Source organism: Epinephelus moara, chromosome 13, assembly GCF_006386435.1.
Source record: "Epinephelus moara isolate mb chromosome 13, YSFRI_EMoa_1.0, whole genome shotgun sequence".
In the NCBI taxonomy this organism is placed as follows: domain Eukaryota; kingdom Metazoa; phylum Chordata; class Actinopteri; order Perciformes; family Serranidae; genus Epinephelus; species Epinephelus moara.
In genome coordinates, this window is record NC_065518.1 from 9,969,020 (window position 1) to 9,995,892 (window position 26,873).

The 26,873-nt window shown below is 42.3% G+C and overlaps 1 protein-coding gene across 12 annotated transcripts in view; it reads left to right on the forward strand.

The window, feature by feature from the left end:
* The window catches only part of LOC126400353 (calcium/calmodulin-dependent protein kinase type II subunit gamma-like), a 61,277-nt gene that overhangs the window by 14,275 nt on the left and 20,129 nt on the right, over positions 1-26,873 (forward strand). For 8 of the 12 annotated variants that reach the window (XM_050061008.1, XM_050061014.1, XM_050061010.1 and 5 more), the window contains exons 3-14: positions 1,968-2,027; positions 9,315-9,369; positions 9,522-9,587; positions 13,007-13,079; positions 14,392-14,494; positions 14,974-15,057; positions 16,614-16,708; positions 17,262-17,384; positions 17,549-17,632; positions 20,004-20,046; positions 22,438-22,500; positions 26,583-26,623. In XM_050061008.1, coding sequence (XP_049916965.1) covers positions 1,968-2,027; positions 9,315-9,369; positions 9,522-9,587; positions 13,007-13,079; positions 14,392-14,494; positions 14,974-15,057; positions 16,614-16,708; positions 17,262-17,384; positions 17,549-17,632; positions 20,004-20,046; positions 22,438-22,500; positions 26,583-26,623 — 890 coding nt within the window. The remainder of the gene's footprint in view (positions 1-1,967; positions 2,028-9,314; positions 9,370-9,521; positions 9,588-13,006; positions 13,080-14,391; positions 14,495-14,973; positions 15,058-16,613; positions 16,709-17,261; positions 17,385-17,548; positions 17,633-20,003; positions 20,047-22,437; positions 22,501-26,582; positions 26,624-26,873) is intronic. The other 4 variants (XM_050061011.1, XM_050061018.1, XM_050061015.1 and 1 more) reach the window with 1 other exon arrangement.

Here is a 26,873-nt window from a genome sequence, read left to right on the forward strand (position 1 = left end):
TTCAACATGCTGAATCAGCTGAAAAAAAAGCAGACAAGGGCCAATGGTGCGAGACACACTGCAAAGACTAGTGCGACAGATGCTCACTGGCGGCCAGACATTGACCAACGGCCGACCGTTGGCTTGGTGTCAGGGCCTTAAAATAGCAGCTAACCTACGGAGGCTGGTGGCGAGTTGAGGCAACAAAATCTATCATGTAAAATTTGTATGCAAATACAGTTTATCTCTATAGACTATATTGAAGCAGAACTGACCAGAATAGTGTCAACATGTTTTGTCTCCAGAGATACAAGTGTTTGTGGACACATAAAGAATTGTTAATATGTCATGTATTTTAAAGGAAGTTTGGTGCAATGTTTTCAACCAGAAGCAAGATGTGGATTAATCTCAAAAGGAATTTATTTGTAGTTTTGTAAATGGTGACACTACAAGATCCCCAGTCTTGAGATGTAAGACAGTGTCTTAAAAGTCTTTTCAAAGTCTCCTAGTGTATGGTAGGTGTTAGAGAACGTCAGGCGAAGGAGGATGTAGAGGGATAGCAGAGAGTGACGCTGCTTTTTACAATAATGTGCTCCTATATTACACCTGTACATACTGTATTGCAGTTGTAGAAGAGCAGTTTTGTACATCGATAGTTGATTGCTCAGCAGCAGCATGTGAATTTTATCTGAGGCTGTTGCAGCAGCGGGGAAATGAATGCAAATCTTAGTGAGCCTGCCTCTGTGTGGTGTAATCGCTATAGGGTTGACTTGGCTCTGCCACATACACGTAGACACACTGAGATCCATCTTCACTACAGTTACCCCCAAGTCATGTCTGACCTCAGCTGCATGGCTCCCAAAGTGATGGGAGAGACTAGAGTAGCTTTAACAGTCATGTGGTGGACACGCCGACATCTTGTACAAACATGTCGACACACACTGTACAGGATTCAGTAAAATCCTCTAACAAGGATGTTTTTTTTGGACGTGTGTGTGTGTGCGTTCTTGATAGCGTCCCTTCCCAGCAGAAATGCAAACACTCCAGTGTTCTTTAACTGGGCTTCACACTAACCCCTCTACACACACGCACACACACGCACACACACACCCACACACACACGCACTAGCAGGTGCAAACTTGTGCACCCATTGCTTCACACACCCTCATTTGTTTCCACAAACAGCCAAATAACCTTAAATTAAACCAGACCTAGGGTCAGTGGAGCTTTGCTTAAATGCACCTGCTGACTGTCACCTTTCAGAGGCAGATGCAGCCACTCGACTTTAACGGCTGTATTACTGATAGCTTAGTGCTGTGGCCTAAAATATTGGTCTTTGCATATATAATAAATCTTTATCTGTGACACAAATAACCTCACACCTTTTAAAATGGTTGCCTTCACATATTTTGTTTAGCTGCATCATGTTTGTTTGCAACTGATGCTCCAGTTAATCATCATTACAAAGGAAATGTCAGTCGTGTTGTGTTTTATACCACTTAGCAAGTATTCGCAGGCAACTTTTATAGAGGTGTAGGACACAGATTATAGGTTGTAGGGTGCAGACACTGTGAAATCTTTATTTGCGAAAGAGACTTATGCCATACTTAGGACTTTGTAAAAGCTGATCATGTGTCACAGGTAGAACTTCTCTGACTGAAAGATAGTGTTGGGGACATTTCTGATAGCTTTAATAAAAAGCAAACATTACTGCAAGTTACATTACTGTAAGTTTTTCAAAATTGGTGCATATGTGGTGTGTGATGGCCTCGTGGTAAAGACCCATACCATATAACCACGCTGTCCCTGTTTCGAATCGGGGGGGGGGACGATGTATGTTTCATGTTATACTCTTCACCTGAATCACCTTAATAAAATCATATCTTATCTATTATTGTGCTGTTTAAAATCAGCTTTCACGAGGTAATGATGCACAAACACTTTGCTGCTCTGCCATTTAACTTATCTTTAACTTTTCTCTCCTCAGACCATCAGAAGCTTGAAAGGGAAGCTCGTATCTGCCGTCTGCTGAAGCACCCCAACATTGGTGAGTTTCTGTGCTCGTTACCGAAAGTGTATTGTTGTTACGCTCACTGGAGTGCAGCAGTGCTGGTAGTGGAATCATTTTTTTCCCCACAGTTGTGTTTATTGAAATTTTCAGGGCATACATGAATCAGTATATCAGCGTCTACGTTTCAGTGCCCATTTCTGGATAATATACATAGGTAAATACCTCTAAACATGGAGTGGTAAAGCAATAGTAATGGGGAGAAAAAAGATTAAGATTAAAAAGCTTAATTACTCATTTAAAATTTTTAATAATGATGATGATAATAATAATAAATAAACAAAATAATAATAAATGAAATTAAAAAAAAATCTCACAACATACTTTTTAAAAAGAAAGATATAGTTGTTCCAACATTTAAGGATAATGCTATGCTGACACTGAGTATCTGTAACAGAGAGTTCCCAAATATTGTTTATTGAGAGTCAATGTGTTGAGCGTAAAACTTTATCCTTGACCCTGGAAACAGTAATTTAATAAAATAATCTTAACTTTAAAAGGGAAAGAGCTAGTTAAGTAGAACTTTAGTTATTAATGTCGAGATGTACACTCGCATATTCTGATTGTTATGGGTTTTTTTGTAATATTTTGTTAAGGACTAGGTTGAAATAATCGATTCATCCGATTCAATTGATCTGCATTTGAATGACCTGACACTGATTCATAAAATCCGAGATTGATTTTTTTAATATTTTCTTTTTCAGAGATGTGTGAAGCTTTAACCCTGTTAATCTTGCTTGTAGTAAACAGGCTGGGGCACTAAATTATTGAGGACTGGAGTATTTAGAAGCTGGGTTACTAGCTCTTTTATCTATAACTGTTAGCTTACTGCTTTTATGTATTCTATTATCGTGCTGCAGCAGCCGCTCCTCTTGCTGTCTGTGCGTCAGGGCTGCTGCGCCACTTTTACACCTTATTAGTTATTCCACTCTGCTCTGTCCGCAGTCTCTCATCCTAAAATTATGTTATAAACAAGCAAAAAAATAAAAAGATAATTCCTTGTAAAATTTACAGTATTAGTTTTTTGAGAATCTCTTTAATATACTAGCAAAATTAGGTATTGTAACTGAAATATTCCAATCAGATCGATATAGAATTGAATCAAATCAGTTCAGGAAGTCAGTGGTTATACCTTAACTCTATTAATCCACACATAAGCATCACAATCTGAACCTTTACCCTGGCCTTGAGAAACACGCATACACTAGCTGACTGATTTATTCTGAAGGAATGGGTTTGTAGTATTATCCTCGTAGATACTTGCTGTGCAGGTGCTTTTATGGGAAACAAAGTGCTTAAATCAGAAAAATAAGTTGCATGATCATCTGATATTCTACACGCTGTTTTCATGGAGGATGATGCGGGGAAAAGTGTTCAGAAACATGATTTATATAATAATGTAACTGGGCTATAAATAACCAGAGGCCCATATTATGAAGCAAGCTCAGGGAAGTCTGGCTCTGGTATCATAAAAGCTGGTTATAGACAGAATCTCTTAACTCTCTAAACTCGTTTTCTTATCCAGCTGTGAGCAAATTCATGGCAAACACTTGTTGCTTTAAGTGGTTTCCCTCATCACTCTGTCACAGTTATACGTTACTTAGCTAATTAACAGCGCGTGTGTTTAAAAGACAACAGTGACTCTAACAAGATGCTCTAAGTTTCTCTGTGATTGCTCATTGTAAATGTCAATATAGCTGATTTCCTAGCACAGCTACTGTCAGTTATGCACGTTGTTGCACAGAGAAACGTTTTGGTGAGCAGGCACACTGAGAATGTGTTGTCAGATTGTAAAGTGCACTTCCATCAGAAGCATCCACTGTAAATGTGCAGTGGGGAGCAGATTTTAGATTTTTTTTTTTAGGTCCTTAACATCGATTTGGCAGGGGAAAAACAATATGAGATCATCTCTTCAGTTGTCAGTAGTTGATCTGATCTAGGCATGGGATGATATGAAAATTTCATGTCACGATTATCCTGGCCAAAATAATTATGATTCAAGATTTGATAATCGTCAAAATATGCTGAAAACTTTTCCAGTGGCACTAAAACATACTGGAATCATTTACCTTACATTTTGTAAAGAAACATATTTTTGTAGCATCACAGTTGGGACACACTTCTTCGTTTATAAAATAAGAAACAAAAAACAATGATTTCATCATTTGATCTGTTGGGCGACCACCATTGGTTGTATACATAGAGGTGTGTCTCCTAGGCTTGTCCATGTCTGATGAAGGGCTGGTGCCCGAAACGTCACATGTGGTGATACGATTAAAACTTCCGAAAGGAGCAGTTTCTGGTATGCGGACCTGGGTGTGTTGGTTGTTGACGTTCTGGGACGCCGTGTCAAGTTCTGCCTGTTACATGCATTGTCGTCTTTCAAAATACACTTCGGTTTGCACAGGAAATTTAATGTTTTCATACAGTCTCTTTCAAAATAAACGCACTATGTCAGTACATCTCCGTGAATTGACATTTTTTTCTTTCAACAACAAACACACGGGGTTGGGTTTAGGGAAAAAGAACAGGGTTTGGCTTTAGAATCTTATGGGACGCGAACACAGCTCTCTTGGGTGAAAGTTGGTGTTTGTTGGACCCATCGACCTACCCTCCCGCCCACCCCACTCAGACTTTCGCTGCCTTAACTTTCGTCCTTGTCCTGCTGCATTTCCCCCTGATGATGCCGGGCACCATTAAACTGTAACGGCAACTGGCCGTGTATCATGTAGACGTTAAAGGACACCTGTTTTTTATTTGTGTCTGACGCCGTAAGCCACTGCCCAAGTGCTGGATTTCGATGACTTCGGAGTGTGACTGGGCTCTGCCAGGATATAGCGTGCAGGAGGCAGGACATGACACTGTATACACCGCGGCCACGTAGCCGGTTCGTGATTTGGTCATAAGCTAAACAACAGTGTCTCTTGCCATTCCTTGAATTTGTCAAACGATTTTAGCTTCGGCCCTTACTAACGGGTTGGATATTCATTTTCCTGCGGTTTCACTTGCTCGCTGTGAATTCTCTGGACAGTTACCTGCTCTGTTTACAGATGGGCTTAATCAGATATCACACTGACTTTGTACTAGGGAGCTGGCAGGGTAAAGTCGATGTAAATGTTCGAGCCAACTGATTCTGACATTCGGTCCTCACATACAGCTCCTCCAGGTATTGTTTAGTTTGTTTATCATTTTGTTATTTATCTTTAACAACCATGTCAGATTTTAAATGGCGCTGAAGTACGAGACACTTGGCGCCGTGCGGTGTGGATGTGAACATGACGGCAACTCTGCCTCTGAAATGTGGGGCACATTGAACCTTGCAGATCATCTGACAGAAATGACAGCAATTCACTTTAAAGTTAATAAAACATCTAAATTATAATTAAATTTCAGCTGAAATGAGAGCCATTTTGCTCCGTGCAGTGTGAATGTAAACCTGCACATTATCTGAATGCGGTTGCGCATTGCTCCAATCGAGTGATTATATCGCAGTTTTTTCTGACACAGCCTACATGCTACCTGGTTTTCATTTCCTAGATCAAAGTTCTGTCAAACCGCGCTGGTTTTGTGAGAGGTCATCTCTCTTATTTCCCACCGTGCTGTTTTAAAACTCCAGTCTGCTCGATCATTACCGCGGGGAGGGGGACTACTGTCTGACAGCTCTGTAGCCCCCACTAGTGGCGGGCGGCTGCATGACAGTTAAGCTGCCTTGTACATGAATAAAACACTAATTGTTTTAACCGACTAATATTTCTGGTGCTGACTAGCGAGGGAGCGGACATTTAATCGTTTAGACCGTTTAATCGTGCGCATCCCTAGTATCAAGATACTGACAGCTCATGAAGGCTAGCAGTAGATATTATTTTGTGAGTCTTGTTGAAGTTGCAGTCGTTGTGAGGAGATACAAAGAGACATGTAGATGACATCACCAGTGTTGCCTTTAAGCACAAAATAAGTAAACCCAGAAGAGTAAGAGGTGACAGAAAGTTATCTTTCTGCTCCGCCTGCTGAGATGAGACGTTTTTGTGCTGGATATGTTTGTGAAAAATGTCCTCTGCTGTCTTTACTTTCTGGTTTTATTACTCTTGACCATTCTGATTACACAGCCTCTAAAAGCCTGTGTGTTAATTGTGGAAATTTGTATTACAAAGACGACTAGAAAATGTAACACATTGTGCTGCTCTAATTGAGATGTCTGGAGGAGATGGGTGTTAAAGGGCAGAAAGGGGGAACATGACAAAATCAATGACACCTTTCCCGCCGCACTCCTTATTTCTCTTTCCTCGTGTCCTAGTTTTCTGTCAGCCCCCCCCTTCAGGCACTCAATTGCCCCTCGCCTACTTTTCCTGTTCTCTTCCTCTCTCTGTATAGATTTCTCTCTCCCTCTCTTGTCCTTTCTCCTCTTCCTGACATATTTTGGCATCGTCTGCATTCAAACTTTGGACAAAAGAGGGCACAAAAAAAGAGACAGATGGAGAGACGAAAGCAGGAGGAGTAGGAGACAGATGGAGGGAGAGCGAGAAGATGGGAGGAGGAGGAAAAAGCAGTCGCTCTTGTTTCTTGCTGCAGGGCCATCCTACTTCATCTTATTATACAACTGATATTCATTTTACATAACGATAACTGTGGCTCCTCGGCACAAAACCTAAGCAGCATCTCAGGCCCATGCTCAACTGCCTGGATCCTGCGTTGTTATTCTGCTGCTGTTCTGTTATATTGACAGCAGGGCTGGGATGGTTACCGCATAACCGCAGTATCGTGGTAACACACGCTCATTACTGTAATCACCACTTTATTTTTTCTGTTCTCAACCAAGCGCTCACTTATCTCCGTCAGTAATCAGGAAGCATTACTGGTAACAAGCACTTATGTTTTTATTGAATTTTCTTTCTTTTCTACACATAACATTTCCTAGCCTGGTGCCAAACCTCTGAATCGCTGCCACATCTGCAGTTTGGTTTTTCAGATATTCACATCGTTTGTGTGTTGTGCTCTTTGACCACTGTTCTATAGTAGCTTATCAGAGCTTTGCTCACGGGAAGAACAGGCACGTCATCCTCATTTACCAGGGCCTGCAAAACCACATAAACATGTCTAGTCAGTGTGCTGTAAGGGGACGTACAAAAATAACAATTCATAAATCTTTGATCCACTAGACAAACATTAGGTTAACCCCCCAACAACTGTTGCACCATCTTTCATTTCACTGAAAATTATGTCAACATGACAGAGAGGTCATTAACTACTGAGTGGTTAGGGCTAAATACCCCCATATAGGGGCCTAGTGGTTACACCTACAGCATGTAACCAGAAGACCTGATTCAATTCTAACTTGAAACCCTTGTTGCTGTCGTATCATCTCTATCTCCCAATCTTCCTCTTATACCTTTTTCCCACCAGAATTAGCACATTGATACAGGTTTTTTTTAAACACAAGGAAACCCATTAAAAAAAGCGATAGAATGGTGCAGCAATAAGTCCTGAAACCCGGAAATGAATTAGCATTTTAGCACTCCCGGCTCCCTCGTCCTAAAGTCAGTGGCTATTTTTTTAAGGGGTTTTTGGTTAGATGCCTGAAATAAGCTTAAGAGAGCTTCACATTTTGTTTTACGATAAAATAAGTCAATAAATGCCCCACTTGTGAATTTTGAAGCTAAAAAGTGGCTAAATGCGACTACAGAACATCATGACGCCCACATAGCTTTACAGCATCATTGTGGTGGTGACTTTGAAGTTATACAACTGTGGTATAGTTTGTTTGTAGCCTAACCTTTTGAGAGTCCTGAAGTCCTAGAATTAGTGTCCTTTAGCGAACAAAACTTGTATCATCAAGTATCATAAATGTTTGTTTGCCAATGAACTTTCTGACGAGGCTACCAGAGTGATGTTAACTTCTCATTGGCCAAAGAAAACACGTTGTCCTGCAGCACTCTGTTGCCAGTAGACCAGAGCAGTTTACAGGGCTCTGCAGTAAACAAATACTTTGTTTTTTTTAACTGGTTCGTCACGCTTGATGTCATGAACAGGCTGAAAGCAGGTTAGTAAATGGTAGAAAGCAGCATGGAGGCAAGTGAAAAATGTTAGGTGGTTACTTCTTTTTTATATCTCTTATTTATTCAGTCTCTGTCAAACTCAGAGCAGACTAATTTTTGATCAATGTTTATGCGCTACTTGGACGAGACACAGTACTTTGTGATGCCCATCATTGCATCGTTCTGGTAAAGGGGCTAAAATTAGCGCGCCCACCCAGATGAACAGGTCACCAGACTATCACAGGGCTGACACATAGAGACAGACAACCATTCACACTCACATTCACACCTACGGACAATTTAGAGTCACCAATTAACCTGCATGTCTTTGGACTGTGGGAGGAAGCTGGAGTACCTGGAGAAAACCCACACTGACACAGGGAGAACATGCAAACTCCACATAGAGGGGCTCCCCCACCCTGGGTTCGAACCAGGAACCTTCTTGCTGTGAGGCGACAATGCTAACCACTGCTCCACCGTGCCGACTGATCTTCTTCCAGGAGCTGTTTATAAGTGTGTAGGCCTATCATCTGTGGGACAGATGCAAAGCTCTGGGTAGCCCTGCACTAACATGATCAACTTTTCTGTATTTATCAGACTGAATATTTACAGTCATATAGATTTTGATTTATTTTGACAAGGCGCAGCTCCTCATAGAGTTTCACGTTTGTTTTTTGTTTTTGCGACTAAGCGACCAATGAAATCTTGCCGATTAATGACCTTTCTGGCCGACTAACGTTTGGTCAGCTATTGGGAACAGCCCTAATAATTTTCTGTTCAAGAACGTTTTTTGTAAATTGCCAGTAAGTAGATTATTTCCTGCTTTGTAGGTTACAAAGGACAGTGCCGTCTTAAATTCCACCAAATCCATGAACTTGAATCCCTGTGACTTTAAAAACAGATTGTTAGTATGTTCCTGATATCCAACATTGTTTATTATCCTAATTATAGAGTGTGTGGGATTTTATGAAATGGCAGTTAATTGCCAAACCACTGGATTTGTTGTCACATCACTGCGGTGAGAAAAAAATCTCAATACGTCACATAGTTGATATTCATTTCCTCAGCACTGCCTTTTGTCCACTTCTCTCTTTAGATATTTTTGCGTTTTCTCGTAGCCTCAGTTTATGGTGAGGTTTAACCTTCAAACACTGCAGCAAATCTTTATTTTTTATTTCACCCAACTCGTCTGTCTCTGCATCTCTGTCTCATTGCCCACCCCTCTCTCTTGCAGTGAGACTCCATGACAGCATTTCAGAGGAAGGCTTTCATTACCTAGTCTTTGACCTGTGAGTATATTCTGAACACACACACAGTGACATTTTATCCATGCGTGCAGCTGCGGTTCGTTTGTGTATGCTAACAGACTTCTCCCTCTCTTTCTTTCCTTTCTCTCCTCCTCCTCTTCTTCATTCCTCCCTTCCTTCCCTCCCCCTCCCAGGGTGACGGGAGGAGAGCTTTTTGAAGACATTGTAGCCAGGGAGTACTACAGCGAGGCTGATGCCAGGTAAGCGCTTCATATGGAGCTGCTCTGAACATATGCACACGTGCACTCTGCTGCAAACAATGTAATCCCGTTAAATATATGAATACACACTTTTATGTGAGTGTGAAACACAGTGGTGGATATAATTGGTTTGCTTGTGCTCTTGTCAGCAAAATGCATCCCCGCCTGTTAACAAGTGCATCGCTCTGCATCCTCCTTCTACATTGAAGTAGTTCTGAAACAACCAACTGTTAATTCTTGAAGTCATTTATCAGGCGAAAACTGCCAAAAAAATGCTGGTCCTAGCTTCCCAATTGTGAACATTTGCTGTTTTTTTCCTGCATTATATTATTGTAAAGTGAATATTCTTGGGCCTTGTGCTGTTGATCGGACAAAACGAGCATTTTGAAGACGTCACCGTGGCTTCTGTGGAACCGTATTGTGCTTTTTACACTATTTTCTGACAGTCTGTCGACATTGTGACATTTAAGCTTTCTCTCCTTCCTCGCTACTTCCTCCCTCTCCTCTCCTTTTCCGTGGCTGTGTGGTGTGCAGCTCATGAAGTCTGTTGTACAATTGGATTAGGGGGTCTTTGTCTGTTCATGCACACATGGGGGGGGCTTTGGAAAGGCACAAATGCACACACATGCACACACACACACGAACCAACCCACGTGGATTAAGCCTCTCTCCAACTGAGCCCGACCTTTGACCCATTAACCTTTACAGAGACGTGACATGAACACGAGCCTCAAATAGTGGCATCGCGGAGCCTGACACCACAGTGCGTAGAACAGTAATAAGGTGGTCGAGCGCTGGCTTGCAGGAACATTTTTTTACAAGACCCATCGTGAGCCAACGCACTCACCAGGCTGGTGTGAAAACACGCTCACCAGCCAGGATAGAGAAATAATGGTATTAGTAGCAGCTGAATTGACGCCCCCATTATTAAAATTGCTACTGGGATGGAGATTTATTGACTGTGTGGTATAAGGCCTCCCACACGTGTTTCTTAGTATTGATTGTTTAAACTACAGTACCTGGATTATGTCTTTGAAAAATAATAGTGATTGAATAGTAAATGTTTGTTATGCAAGTCAGGTTTAACCTCCACTGTCTTAGAAGGTAACAGAGATGATTTTTCATGTTTTTAGGCATTTAGGTACTTTCATTTTTGATTGATCTATTCTTATTGTTTGGTTTATAAAATGTCCGAAAATTGCAAAAAAATTAAATGCCTAAAATTCCTGAAGCCTACAGTGACATCAACGCAACGCTTTTTTGTTTGACCAACATTTAAAAACCCAAAGACAGGCATTTCACTTGGGAAATGGTTTAAACAAAGTAACTAAATCAGAATAACAACGTCTCTGTTGATTGACTGAGGCAAGTTGAATAAGGCTACGTTCAGACTGCAGGCACATTATATTTGATTCTTAAATTAGATTGTTAAGACAGACTGTCCGCAGTTATTTGCAAATCATCAGGTCAGATAAGTGTCTCCAGACATCACGAATCTATCTGCATGGGTTGCTGTGGTAACGACGTAGGTGTCGGTAACTACACAGCTACCCTGGTGACTTGGCTTTTTAATGTGAAAACATGAGAACTGGAGGTCCATCATTTCGCCCCCCAAACAATCTTGCTGTTACAGTGACATGAAGGAGGCGGGTATACATTGCGATACACCTCCATCAGTCTGGATTTGATGTCGTTGTGTCATGTGAAGCAAAAGACACTCTGAGCTCTGATGTGAGCAGCCTGAATGTTCGGACTAAGATGCATCTGTAGAAATCGAGTTGAATTCGCCTTTCAAATGGCTTCCAAATGCGGTTGGGATCCAAATTTCCATAGAGCCACAATCTGGATTTGGGTTGGAAGACTAAACAAGGCCTAGCTGTTTTGGCTCTGCATCCCAAATTTAAAAGGTTTGTTTTTAAACACCAATCTGTATAAATTAGGCATCTCACAATATCAGAAAATTAGTAGTCGACACTAGTGAAATTCCACAATTCTCGACACCCAGTTTGATACCATGAACAAATCTCGTGCACTTTAACATTTAACGCTTATGGAAAAACATTTAGATTTTATTGTTAATCCCTGATGATGCACCTCAAAAGCAAAGTGCTAGTCTGTGTGGGTTCACTAGATTTTGTGGGTGAGGAAACATAAACTGAGAAATAGCCAACAGTGCATGAACATATTTCTCCTGTCGCTCTTCACTTGTACATTTAAGATGTGACGGTCGGTCTTTGTGTTAGGCTTTTCATGCCGCCCCTCCTCCACTGTGATTGGACGACTGGGTAAAAAGTGACAGTAAGGAGCGCAGGGTTTCACCCAAAGTTGAACATTTTTCAACTTTCAGCAACCAAATTAAAATGCCTGAGACGCAGCGCAGAGTAGACGCTCAGCCCCTCGTCACGCTGCTAATGTTTGTAGGAGAATTAACAAAAAAATATTTTCGGTAACTAATGGTGGAGCTGTCATTGCAGCTGCACTTGTCGCCGTCTTCCACGTGTTGTTGTTCTTCCGTGCTGGTCGGCGTTCTTCTTCCTTTGGCATTTAAGGCAGACTAGAACGCTTGTAGGTCATCTCGTTCACGATAATATGGTATAATTTTCTTACATAATTTGAAAAATTCATATCATGATACTCACGATATTTCAACTTGTTGACATTGACGTCATACTGTTACCCACGGCAACAACAAGCATGGCTGAAAGTGAAATTATTAAAGACTCTGCGGTGGTTCCAGAAAGAGGAGCAGCTTCAGTAGTGTGGAATAAACTGTGGCGTCCTGAATGTTTTATGAACAGCCCCGGACTTCTCAGACTCTTTTAGTCACTTACCGCTCAGAGGGAACTCATTCAGCGGCTCCTCTGGCAGCAGCACAGCGTCTCTCCCTCTCCTCTCTCGCCGTGCGCACACAGGAGTCGGTGTCGGTGTCGTCAAACCTTTGGTAATGTAAACCTACGTGACGCCATATCGCCCACCCCTACTTGTAGGCGTATATGCTGCCCCGCCACTAACGCAGGAATTGCATCCCTGGTGGAGAAAATTGAGTACTGTCATAATTTCGGCACTGACTTGGTACCGGAGTATCAGTTCTTGTGACATCCTGAAGTTCATATTTCAGTGTGTCATCACATTACAGACACGATTTAGTCAATTCAACCTTTTACCAACTCTTAAAAACGCACAGCAGTTTTAGTGTCATGTTGTTAATCGTAAAGTGAACAAGAATGACGTCAGGGTTTTTTTCTTCCCATTGAAATGCATCAGCTTTACAACCAGACCATAAACACTTTGACAAATCATGTGATGTTTCTTTTTTGTTTTCCTGCGATGAAGGGCAGTGACTGACACTGTCTCTCTCTCTCTCTCTCTCTCTCTCTCTCTCTCTCTCTCTCTCTCTCTCTCTCTGTCTCTCTCCATAGTCATTGCATTAGTCAGATCTTGGAGAGTGTCAATCATATCCACCAGCATGATATTGTGCACAGAGACCTCAAGGTGAGTGGCTGCCCGTTGCCATGACAACCACACACTCACACACACCTCTGCTCGTGGCCATGGCAACACACAGATGGCTCTCAGTTGCTCCATCTCTCTCTCTCTCCGTCTCTGCAATTCTGCTTCTATCCTTTTTTTTCCCTCCCCCTGCGTCCCTCTCCCGCCACTGTTTTACCCTCTATCTGTTCTCAGATCTGTCAGCCTGTCTGTCCGTGACCAGACCTCTGCGTGTCGTGTGTGTGTGTGTGTGTGTGTGTGTGTGTGTGTGTGTGTGTGTGTGTGTGTGCGCGCGCAGGCATTGCATGTGTGTTCATGTTGAGCACACAGAGATGGTGAGTCATGATATCACGTGGAGGGGTTTGTCTCTCACCTATGGCAAGGAAAAGACAAGGACTCAAACAGCGCACACACAAACACACACTTTGCACTGTTGTGAAGGGGGTCTATTGTGAGAGAGGAGGTGAGGGCATACATGAACCTCGGGAGTTGCCAGGACAACCCATGTGACATCACACCCACCCATGGAGCAGCGGGGGGGAGGGGCTTGAGTCGTCCCAAATCGCTGATAGGCTCAGATGCAAAGAGTAGAGGAGGAGGAGAGCGTCTCTGCTGCCTCCAGTTTCCTCCTTAACCCAGTTTGAGGTGATGATGATGATCCTGGGAGGAAGGACAGTAATAATATGTATTGAATTGCATCTTTTCAAGCACTGCAAGGTGTGGAAAAAAACAGCCTTGTTTTAGACACGTGTGGGCGGCTTTTGTACGCATGTGTGTTTGCACGCTCAGTGTTGGAGAATAACGCTATTACCTCGAGCGCTGCCTGTCTGATTTGTTGGCCTTTTATCCTGAGTGGGCTTTTACTGCGGCCATTTATGTCCTACTGCCCAAACAACGGCCATTTAGAACGCTGCCACACACGCTGCCTCTCGCTAAGTACACTTTCCATTTAGCATGCAGTCTGCAGCGCTGCCTAAATGACTCCCGAGTGGTTTCCATGGCTACGAACCCATGCCCATATAAGGCATTGTGGAGATTCACAACCACTCATCCTTTCTCTCTCTCTTTCTCTCTCTTTCTCTCTTTCTCTCTCTCTCTCTCTCTCTCTCTCTCTCTCTCTCTCTCTCTCCATCCTCCGTCTCTCCATCGCTTTCTCACACCTTTACCCCACCCCCACACGAGCTGTGTCGAACACATCAAATATAAATATTTCTGAGAAAGAGCTTCACTCAAGAGGGCCTGTCACTATCTGTCTCTCACTGTCTTGATCTCTTGTCATACATTCTGCTTCACCATGTGTGTGTGTGTCTCTCAGCCCGAGAACCTGTTGTTGGCCAGTAAGATGAAGGGAGCTGCAGTGAAGCTGGCAGACTTTGGCCTTGCTATCGAAGTGCAAGGAGACCAGCAGGCTTGGTTTGGTAAGAAAACATAAACAGTGACACACACACATATCAAACGTGCCGGACCATTTACCTGACCTGCTATTCTATCTGGGTGCTCAGCCATTTATATGTTTAAGCATATGACTCACTGCTGAACAGGCCCTCTTTCATACAGTAGGTCTGTATAGCTACACATCCGCCCGCCCACTTGGAAGCCAAAGAATATTAGTACTAGCATTGCTTAAGAGGCTCACAGACACTGTCCAGTTCATGCTTAGGCCATTGTGTCTTGGCTAACGGCCGAGCTGCCAGCATTTGGCTGACTCTCCAGCGGGCCCGAGATGATTAACGGGCATTTGCTTGTGACTCTACACTGTCATAATCTGGTCTTGCGTCGGAGTCCAACAGGTCAACTATCGTCCGAGCCATTCACACAGCTGCACAAGAGTAGCCTTCATCAGAAGTTTTAATAAAAGGAATCAGTTTGATTGTGTTGCTTTTTGTGTGTCGGGCAGGGTTTGCAGGCACCCCGGGTTATCTGTCCCCTGAAGTCCTGAGGAAGGACCCCTACGGCAAGCCTGTGGACATTTGGGCTTGTGGTGAGGCTTTATTTTATTATTATTTATTTATTTTATTATTTTTTTATTCTATTTTATATTATTATTTATTTTTATTTTATTATTTTTTTATTTTATTTTTTAATTTTGTATTTATGATTATTGCGTATTTTTTTTAATTAATGTGTTTGTTTGTTTGTTTGTTTTTTGTTTTTTTTTGCTGGTATATTCTTTTATTTATTTATAATATTTATTTTTTAAATTTTTATTTTAACTTTCGCTTTCCTCCGTTCCTGTTTTTTTGAGTGCTGTTATAATTTCAGTCCTTAGCATAACAGTCTCTGAATTTATGTGTGTGTTTGTGTGTGTTGCAAATAAAGTTGGATTGATTTAGTGATTGAGCCTCACTTTTGGGCATGAGATCTCCCGATTCAGTACTATCGAGCAGATTGGACATGTATGCGGTATCTAAGCAATGTGACAGCAATGTGCAATGTGAGTATTGCAGCTACCGAAATGCTTGTTAACTTTTTTAACACTAGACCACTGGAAATAGTTAAATCATACACTTCTAGAGTCTGCACAACGTGAGGCATATTTCCGAAAACACATTTATAGGAGCTGCCAATATTAACACAGACACTTGACTGCTTTTTTTGTTTTGTTTTTTTAGTATTTAAAACGGGTAAAGTCTTATTCAATTGTAGAGCTGCACTCAGCGCATTGATTTGCTCACCTTTCCCCGCTGCCAGCAGACTATTCGCCGGGATGGGAGTGGGTGGAAGCTCTGCAGTCGGACTCAGTAGTGGCTCTAGCTATTTGAATTAAGATGCCGCAAACCCCAACGCAGGGGGTCACAGCAGGCTGGATCTAATCTGTGCAATGACAGTAGAAAGTTTGCTAATCCGGTGGGGAGTTTGCCCTCAGCTGGCTGAAATCAGAATGCGTCAGCTGTGTTTTTGAAACGGATATGACGTCACGTTACTTGTAGATCACCACAGTGAGACTGGCAGCTTCTTTCCAACTCCATATTTGAATCTTATCGATTCAGGAATTAAAAATTGCGACACTGAAGTAATGGGTAACCCCCACACCTGCTCTGGACTAGGGCTGCACAAAATAAGGGAAGGGTGCAGTATATGACGACATTGCTGAATATTGCAATAACCATATTACTTGCAATAAATAAACAGATATTGAAGTGTACTCAGTTTCTGCTGCTTTCTACTAAAATACAAGAAATTGCATTTTGATTTGATTAAACAAAACGAAAGGATTTACATTGCATTTTAAAATGCACTTTTCTATATTTAAAAACAAATAAACATAGAAGTAGAAGTAGATTTGTTTTGTAAAAAAGTAAATGGTTAATGGGTATTTTTTTAAAACCTCCAATCATTTGCAAAGAGAAGAATTTAACCTTAAGTTTGTTGCATTGTCGTGCATTTAATTCACTATACTCTTAACTGTAAATGTGAGTTTAGCACATTGAGTCAACATAATGAAAAGTGCTGCATATTAAATCAAAATAAGAATAATGAAAGTATGTTAACATGATCTCTTTCTCAATCTGTTTTTCCCACTTTGTATTCTGTCAGGTGTTATTCTCTATATCTTGTTAGTGGGATATCCTCCGTTCTGGGATGAAGATCAACACAAACTCTATCAGCAGATCAAAGCCGGGGCATACGATGTAAGTGTGTGTATGTGTGTGTGTTAGGTGTATACTTGTGAAGGGTGCAGTGCAGGGGTTTGCAAAGCAGTTTTTGAATGTTTAATAGTGTCCAATTGAGAGCTGGTCCAAAGCTATTGATCCTATCAGGGCCTCCCTGACGCATTGCAGAGGGGTGTGTGTGTGTGTGTGGTCTGTGTGTGTGTGAGACAGAGAATCAGAGAGGGGGTATCCTCCTTTCTCAGTGTCTAGATAATCAAGTCACAGTGCAGTTTCCACAGAGACTGGGGAAGTCTCAGCCAGCCTGTTTGTAGGGAATTCACGCTTGGTAGAAAAAAATGGTTTAAAGAACTGGAACAAAAGTACATGTCCTGTTGATCCAAAAAGGAAATTTAGCAGTTTCGTTCTCATATCGGCCTAATTTTGACAAATTAACTCAAGACCCGGTGCCCAGATGGTGCAGATTAGCTAGAAGCGTGCGGACTCCTGACCGGCCTTTCAGGAGCTTGTATTGTTTCCAAACTGCTTTCCTTCCTTCCCAACTGTCACGCCTACTTTCTCTGTTTTTTCCCAGTTCCCGTCCCCAGAGTGGGACACCGTGACTCCAGAGGCAAAGAACCTGATCAACCAGATGTTGACCATTAACCCAGCTAAGAGAATCACTGCCGAACAGGCCCTCAAACACCCCTGGGTCTGCGTAAGTATTCACCTAACCCACCTAATAGAAATATTGGAGCTGTACAAATAAGTTTGCAGAGGTAGATCAGGACGTAAGACACACAACACAACCTAAACAATTACTATATCGTAACCTTGAAATAACTATAACGAGTTTAATTCTTTGTTCTTGTCCTCCTGCAGCACCGTTCTACAGTGGCGTCCATGATGCACAGACAGGAAACTGTTGAGTGTCTCCGCAAATTCAACGCTCGCCGAAAACTCAAGGTACTCATCTTAAATTCATCTGAAACCTTGTTGTAGACACGTGCAGGCGTCTTCACCCTCATTCATCTTCATCTTTGATTTACCACCTTTGTGTTTTTAGACCCTCCCGATTCAGAGTCCTGCACGAGTCTGATTGTCAAAACCCGCACATGTGGCCAATTACTTCCACAACCCAATCTGAGCACATTTAAAGTGATCATGTTGGGACATTTCATACACGTGAAACTAAGATAATAGTGCAGGAAATACACACGAGCAGCACGTCTCCACAGTTGACGGGCCTGTCAGTAACATGATTGAAGCGGCTCTTGCATTCAAGGTGGCGCAGAAGACGGAGCCGATGCACGAAGTCAGCAGTCCGAGGATTAAAATGTTAAAGCATTAAATTAAATCATTATTATCATTTTATTTTAGTATCGTTATCATCCAGTATCTGCGATCTGACTCTTCATTTCACAGAGAACAGAACCTGAAAATAAAGATAAGGCAAAATACCACCTGTCAAACTGTCAATTTCTAAAAGCTGTAGAGATGCATGACATTGGATTTTCGCCAATATCCTATATGTCAGTATTTTCGTACTCATTCTGCAGAGACAATGCCAATAAATGCCCATAATTTTTCCATTTAATTGGAGAGAACATCAAGTCTTTTCTGTTTTTATGCCAACTCTTACAGCGATAGCTCACTGGCAGATGCAGACATAAATACAATGCTTTTCAAAATGTAGGGATGTAGCTTTTATTGATACCAGTGCCATTATCGATGCTAATGGGTCCTAATCGATTCCTGATTAATTGTGAATTTGTGCAGAAATAAGTAGCCCTACACAGATTGAAATTAAAGAATATTTGTACAACATTTAGTTTTTAATAAGGTTTTCTTTGTCAAGGAAATAATCTGCTAAGCGTGGCGCTGCTGTTAGTCACGATGTTCCAGGATATTACTGGTGCTTCCACCCATACTGCAGATGGTCATTTTACTGACATCACTCCTTCTTGTTACCAGCAGCCTAGACGATGAGTTTGACGTCATTGTTTTGCAATGTGGAACTGTCAGGAAAACAAGCCAGCATTGATTAAAAAGGACGTGCAAAGCTCGGAGGCATACGATTCCAATGGATCGGACAATTTGAAACCGTTTTTTTCCTGGAACCTGTTCTAGATTCTCATCCCTATCAACATGTATTCAAATATAAAACATGCCGTATTTATTTTAATGTAGCATTTTCAAACAAAACTGTAAAACTCATCCTACTTAAACAGGCTTGGGTGATGCTGACAATCCAGACAATAGCCACATCCAGGATAAAAGTGACCTATTTCGACTAATTAAATCTTCATCTTATCTGTTTGTGATGTCAACAAAATAATTTCAGACGGATGCCGATAATTCATTTTAACCCTCTGGAGTCCATGGACGTGCTGGTGTGTCCAAATCACATGACCGATTTAAGATGACGTAGCAGCAAGATGCAGCCTCTCGGAGTCTCCGTTTCAACTTGTGTCGAAAATGTGAACTTCAGACTGTATACCAGTTTTAAATTGTGTTGATAGGCCAGGTAAAACCAGACTTAGTTTGATGCACGTTTGGTGCATGAAGAAACGGTAAACACGGGCTATTCTAAAGAAAGTGACACCCTCTTTCCTGTTGTTGGTGTTTTTTGTGTGATTTTAGGTCCAATGTGTTAATACAGTATGTCAAAATGAAAAAAACTGTAAAGTCACACAGGTGAGGTTATGGTGAAAAAAAAGACACCAAACAAGGCAAGGTAAACAGTTTTTAAGGTGCTGATGTCATCGTGCATCCCTGTGAAAGCTGTCATGAAATGTCTGGTCAATTCTTTAATCTGCTATTTCCTGATTTAAATAGAATTTATACCAATTTTAGACTTCTTTCCTTCAGTTAAAGGTCTTAAATGGCCTCTGCGTCTTTTGTAGAAGATGTAATTAATGCTGTCAAAGTAAGGTGTCAAAGAAATACTGCTTTGGCACATAGACGTGTGGCGTGGTATCAGCAGCAGTATTGAAACATTCAAACGATCTAGTTGCTGTAGTTTGCATTCACAGTCAGACATGCAAACTAATGGATCAAGCAGCTGTTCTGTTTCGTCACTTCATTTAATTTCATTTGCATAGAAAAACATGTAATGGGTCTTTGAGATGTGAGGACTTGAAGTTAACGGCATGTCTCACAAATAATACGATACATAAAATGTACCGTGATGAAGGCACTGCCGAAAGATAAAGATATTACCGTCCCATTAGAACTGAATACGGAGCAGTGAAGAAATCCTGTTAAATAAAACAAAACTCCTTGCACTCATTATACCTCCCTCACTTTCTCTCTCCTTCTTCCTCTCCTCCTCCAGGGAGCCATCCTCACCACCATGCTGGTGTCCAGAAACTTCTCAGGTGGGTGTGCCCTTCGCCCTCAGCCTCCCACGCAGCACATGCAGAGGGAGAGGCGGAAGGAGAGTGGATAGAGTCCTCTGCACCTCTTTTAACCCCCTCACCACACACACACACACACTCACTCACACACACACACACACACACGCACACACNCTTTTAACCCCCTCACCACACACACACACACACTCACTCACACACACACACACACACACACGCACACACACTCACCCACTCATCCTCAAAATAACAATATGTCTTTGTGTGTGCACAGGAGTTTACTTGCTTACAACATTAAAACTGATTTGAAACATGAAGTTCCTAGGAGTCATGGCAGAAACAGTGTATTGTTAATGATTGTCATGCATCCTGATGTATGTCATTATATGTGTGCGTCAGTTACATCCTTGTTCATGCTAATGTATCTCTCCCTCTGTGTGTATGTGTGTGTGTGTGTGTGCGCGCGTGTGTGTGTGTTTGTGTGTGTCCCTCTTTTCTGCTGCCCGGGGAGCGTTTGAATGTTTGAGAGAGGGAAGACTTTTTGAGATTTTTAATGTTTGGGGCAAGGTGACTGCTAAGATTCTGTGTTTTTTTACCTCAGTCTGCTGAGAGGGACTTGTTTCCGCTGAAGCTGTGTTCTCAGCCTTTAAGTAATTGGTCAGTCGATGGCTAATGATTTCAACCCTGGGCCTAGAAAACCACCGGGGTGCATGTCTTAGCTTTAGCCCATTTCTATCAAACCTTGTGATTAGGGCTGTGCAATATTGAAAAAAAAAAAACTGACATTGCGATATTATCTTTTTCTGAGATATTTATATTTAGAGCTTCTTTAGATATGACATCATACATTGGTGCGCTGTCCAAATGGAGGGTAACTGGAGATAAAGACTAACAGCACTGAACTAATGCCTGGGATTTGTGGTGTTTACGGCTGTTCCAATCGATTAACTTTGGGGAAAAAAAAAAAAGCTAAGGCCACTTTAAATCCCAAAAATAGTAGGACATAAAGGGGAAAAGTTAAAAAAAATGAATAAAACTCGCTGAGAAACAGCGGCAGATGTTGATCCAAAGCCTTCGTCTTCAATCTGGAGGAGCACAGTCAACTTATGTCAAACGTTAGCATAAAAGCATCACATGCCTCGAGTTGGATACAATTACAGTGTGCTGTGACAACTTTTTTAGCCACAACCCATATTTTTAACAGCGTTTCACCAGACCTCTGGGAACGGTTGACCTAACAGGTTGAAAATAGTAGATAAAATAAACTAACGTTAGCTAGTAACGTTATCTGGACACGAACTGCTGACTCATGTAGCTTTGGATAAGCATGTGTTTCACTGCGTCTTTGGCACTTACTGGCGCAGTCATGGTACTTTTCTACAAGGGATGTTCCTGGCGACAAATTCCTTGGTGAATAAACGAAAATTTTAATGACTAGTTGACAAGTCTAAAAAAAGGAAAACACTTATAAAACACTCACAGTCCTGGCACGGTGTCTTCAGGCTCAACATGTTCCATTAACTTCCTGAAGCTTAAAGTGGAAGCATATCTTGTGAGGTCATTGCGTTATCTTCTCAGACCGGGCAAGATCACAGTAGCCATGTTTCCATCAGCCTGTTTAGATGCGCATCTAGAAGTATCGCATCGGGAAATTATGATGGAAGCGCCAAAATTCGAATTAAAATCACCTGATTCGCACAAACTAAAATACGCTTGCTTGAGCCGGGTTTTGGTTGATTCGAAAAAATGTTGATTCGCAAAACGGGGGATGGAAACAGTTATGAAGGCGGTAATGCATTTACAAGCTGGTTGCCAACCGCCAGAAAACAGAAGAAGAAGAATGCCAGACTTGTTTTGTTTTCGGTTCTGCGGAAAACTCGTAGCACCCACTAGTGGTGGGCGGCTGCATGACAGTTAAGCGGCCTTGCACATGAATAAAACACTAATTGGTTTAACTGACTAATATTTCTGGTGCCGACTTGCGAGGGGGCGGACGTTTAATCGTTTAGACGACTAAAACACCCAGGAGAGTCTCACTTCCCATAACAAATGCCGCCAGACTATGTCACGTGCTCACGTAATGTGTCTTCAAGGGCAGGTAACATTAGTCATGTGAAATGAGAGCTGAGTTTTCTTTTGTATCGAGCAGCAAAAAAGTTGTAGCATGATGTGTTTGAGTTCATTAGCCTGACCTGGCATTGCTCCGTCCTGTGATGCCACTACTGCGCACATTCGATGTCAGTGCATTAACGATATATCGTGCAGCCCTACTTTTGATGTGTCTGGGCTGCAGCCAGCACATCCTGTAGCCTTCTAGGCCCACGATTGAACAGCGTGAGATAGACCTGCCTAATTTGTATAGCCCCTCCCAACTGTAGCATTTCTGTCCAATAGTGGGCCGGCAGCATACCAACTCTGCTGCTGCCGCCTCCTCCACGGCCTCACTGGCTCAGGAAGGTACGTCCCAGAGACACGCCCATCCACTTCCTCTCCACACACAGCTCACTCCTTTGGGTCATAGTTCAGGGTGGGACCCCATTACCACCCCTCAAACTCCTGCATGCATCCTCTGCCAGCATCCTCATCAACATTCACACACATGCATGTATTACTCACACATTTTTATTGATTTAGGCTCTTCTGTTGTCTTTGCTGTAATGCGAAGACATCACATTTTATGCACACAATCATGCACATCAGTATCACTTAATGGTAATCGATTCAACCTGCACCCCAAAGTGCTTTTTACATTTACACCTCACCACCACTCAGCCCCGACCTTATAACCCCCCATTTCATCTCCCAAATTAGTTACGTCGTCACTTCTTCCAAGCTCCATCCTGACTTCCTGCTGACCCCGAACGCCCCTGTGCTATCCACCAGCCGGGGCTGCGAGGATGGGCACAGGGCGGACCGGGGCAGGGGATGAGGAGGGGCATGTATTTCTGGGGCCGGGAACTGACACTGCAGGGGGCCGGCAAGAGCTGGGTTGGCGTGCTGCCATCGTCGAACCTGGGTCTGGTGTGGTGGGGAGGGAAAAGGTGGATGTAGAGGAGCTGGGGGAGACGTTTAGAATGAGACGGAGGATGGGAGTGCTGCCTTTGCTTCTGCTGCTGGAGCCAACTGTTGAAACCATCACCGCTGTGCAGCTTTCCTGATCCCTCGAGGTTAAAGGCATCCCACGTCTCATCTCCCCCTCCTGAGGTCTGTTTTAGTACTTTTAAAAAAAAGACTGTGCCTCCTAGAAGGAATGCCACAAGCCAACGTGGCTGCAAATCTGCCACCACGTTTGTCAGTGACATTTTCCATACCTTACTGGATGGATTCGTTTTGTTTCGGAAGTACTAAAATCAGACTCAGCTCTCATCTTGCCGAGTGGGGACGGGTGGTGAAGGTCGGCGATTCCGATGGTGGCTCCATGGATGAGTACTTTAGAAACAGACAGTGTGGAGCAGAATGGATTTTCTGTCACCTTTTTCAGATGAGAAAATCTACTTTGCTCCACAATGTACGTAGATCTCTCTATAGGTAACTAGGATTTGTGTGTAGGTAGGATAAAAGGTAAACTGTGAAAGGTAGATGACCTCAGTGCAGAAACTCCTGGAATGTGTGATTGGTGCGCTGAGATTCGGGGTGTTTGTGGTGGTTTGATTGTCAGCTAGAGCCCTCTGAATGCGGGCTTCCTCGCTGAGCCTGGACCAAGTTGCCTGTTTTGTAAGTTTTCGTGAATCTCGTGTGTGACATCATCACTGCAGATTGGGCTCCTCAGCTCTCCTCCTTTTCAATCGTTTATTTTTTATTTACTTGGCTTTTGATCCTCTGATGATGTCACTCATCACTGCAAAATTCTGGCTTTTTATAAAAAAAAACAAAAAATAAAAAAAAAAACAGCTTCCTTGCACATCTCTGCATAGTTTGGCTGAAGCAAGGCTTGGCAGTTTGCTCATGATGTTCCTCCTATTTAATGACATTATAGCAAAGTGTGTCAAAAGTGAGCGTTTTGAAGCATTTTTGTATGTTTCTAGAAAGGCGTTTGCCTTGCAGCCTTTCGCATGTGGGTGTCCTGTGTGGTTTATATCCTGTAAAATATTCCCGGGAGATACAACATTCACACGCTCTCTAATCCGCCCTTACCTGTTCATCATCGAGCCAGTATAGATCATAGGTTTTCAGTAATAATAGATACCGAACGTGAAGGATGGGTGGAGTTGCTGACCTGGTGCAAATGCCAAAAAAAGTTTCTAGCTCCCGGGTTTCCTTCAGCATTATGTGGCCCACTGAATATGCGCATCGGTGTTTCTCCTGCTGACCCCTGCTCCACTCATAGACTTAACATCCTTAAAACGCTTTTCTTGGTTTCAGGAAAGTTTTCCAAATTTAAAACCTCAATGGATAAAAAAAATCATAATAGAAAGAGTCATAATTGATTTTGTTTGCAGTCCGAGGTGTCCTCAACAGTTATACAGACGTACAGGGAACAATCACACCGAGATGAAACGCTTGAAACGCGACGCCAGTAAAACCATTGTTTTCCTATGATACGGCGCGTCTGACCGGCGTTCAAGCGTCTTTTTAGACGGGCGTTTTTCCAGCGTCTTTTTAGACATGCGTTTTTGTAGATGCATGTTTTTAGACGCGCGTAGATGCTGAAAAGTTCAAATATTTTCAACTTTTTGAGCATCAGACACCTGGTAAAGATTCATTTGCTGTCAAGTCATAGTAAGGGGGCATGATCGCCGAAGTGGTGAACAGTCCTTTCCTCCAGCTTGTAAATGCTGGGAAAACACGTTTTTAAACTCAAATAGAAGACACTATTATGTCACTATAGATATGATTTATTAGACTTACCATAATATCATAAACGCTGTGATGTAATAGACAAGCATATTTTAGAGGATTTTGTGAACGTTTCACGACAGTATAGCAACGCTAATGTTACCCAGCACCCTTAACATGTTTTGAACATGTGCTGTAACGTTACCATGCAAAGATTTGCAGCCTCAACAACTACAGGTCTGTAGAGACTCACAACTTTTTTTTTACCAGTGGCTAAACAATCTGACACTTTGGATGAAGGTTTAGATCCTTTTTGTTTAACCAGAGACGGCCCTGAAATCACCATCACCAAACTCACCAGACTTCATTTAAAAAAAACAGTAATTTAAGTATGTATAGAGCCAGCGTATTTCCACATCTAACTGGGTGACTGATGGATTTATTTCCGCCAAACCAGAGTTGATGATTGTTGGAACAGTGGGAAGTCTATCTAAGACAGTTTTTGTAAGTTTTTAGGTTTCAGACGACCTTGAATACTGGTGGGTTTGACGATAGAGATTTCAGGGCTGCCTGGTCACAGCTGTCACTCAATACTGGCCCAAATTGAAAAGATGTTGTTCCCATTAGTTAGTCACTTAGCTACTTTTGACGTGCAAAAGCCAGTTTTCCCCCTTGGCTTAAAGGGATGTGACGTTTTGTGGGCGTTTCTATAAATACCAGCTGTATCTGTGTGATTCGAGCGGTGCAGCCCTCCTGCTGCGGGTCATCTTGACTTCTCTCGAGGAGCAGGAAGGGAAGGACAGATTTAGAGAGCATGTGAATGTGGTGGTCCCATGCTGTCACAATTAGCACCCCGATGGCTGTTTGGTAGAAGATTTAGCCGAATGTAGAGCAGATGTTTGTGCTCTAAACAACCAGCTCTCCTCTCTTTGATTAAGGAATGAAAACATTTCTTTTTTATATTTTTTTTCCCTTTGGATGCTGCATGGCCAGGCCAAGATAGAAGCTGCATCTCGACGCAACAGCCAAGATTAAGGAGCATGAGTTGTCACTTGATATTGTTTGCTGCTGTAAATGCTGTGCCCCTTATCTCCACTGTCTTGTATTGAAATACTAAGCCCTCTCTTTCAACCCTCTACTCCCCCCTCTTCCCTCTCCCATTTCTTTTTGGAAGGTAAGAAACACAAGATAAGATTTTTTTGGAACCTATGTGTGTCAGTGGAAAAAAAAAACAGGAAAAAGGGGAAGCAACAGACAGTTGAGAGCTTTGAGAGGAAAAGTGACTGGGGCCTTATAGGAAATCAATGATTTACATTAACCCAGCTCATCGCCGTCAGTCCTGGCGGCCGTTTGAGTCTGACCATCACTCTCTTTGTAGATCTGCTGGGGTCTTACAAACAGGAAATGGATTTAGGAAGTTTACTTTGCTCTCAGGTTTCTCTTTTTTTCCCCAGATGGCAATGAATGGATTATGATGCGAATGGGTTTTGCAGAGTGTAGCAACTCGTACAGCCAAGGAGGGGGAAAAAAAGCCCAAGAAATCCATTAAATGCATGTTATTCTTTGGCAACATTTAGACTTTGTCATAAAAGCTCAGGTATTGGGGGTTTCATAGATAGGACAAATTGTAGATGCAGGTTTTTTGCTCAAGTTGCGGATTTCTTTAAAAAGCTGAAAAAGAGCTGTGTGGATTGGCTGTGGTCAACAGTAAAACTTGTACCTGTTTCTCTCCCTTTCTATCCTCTTCTTTTCTTTTTTTGCAGCATGCAAAAGTTTACTCAACAAGAAGTCAGATTCTGCTAAGGTAAGGTTGTCTCGTCACCTCTCTGCCCTCTTTTGTTCTACTACATGGTGTCCTGTCTCTACTCTGATAGCTGACCCCCTTTCTGCCTTCTGTTCCTTTTCCGTACCTCAGTGACTCTCAAGCTCACTTTCTCCTCCTCATGTTTTGTTCGAGGAATATCTCTTTCATCACAGTAATGGTATTTTTTTCAAGGTTTTCACAGTTTTTCAGATTTGCTCTCTATTTCTGTAGGGGATTATGGCACACCTCA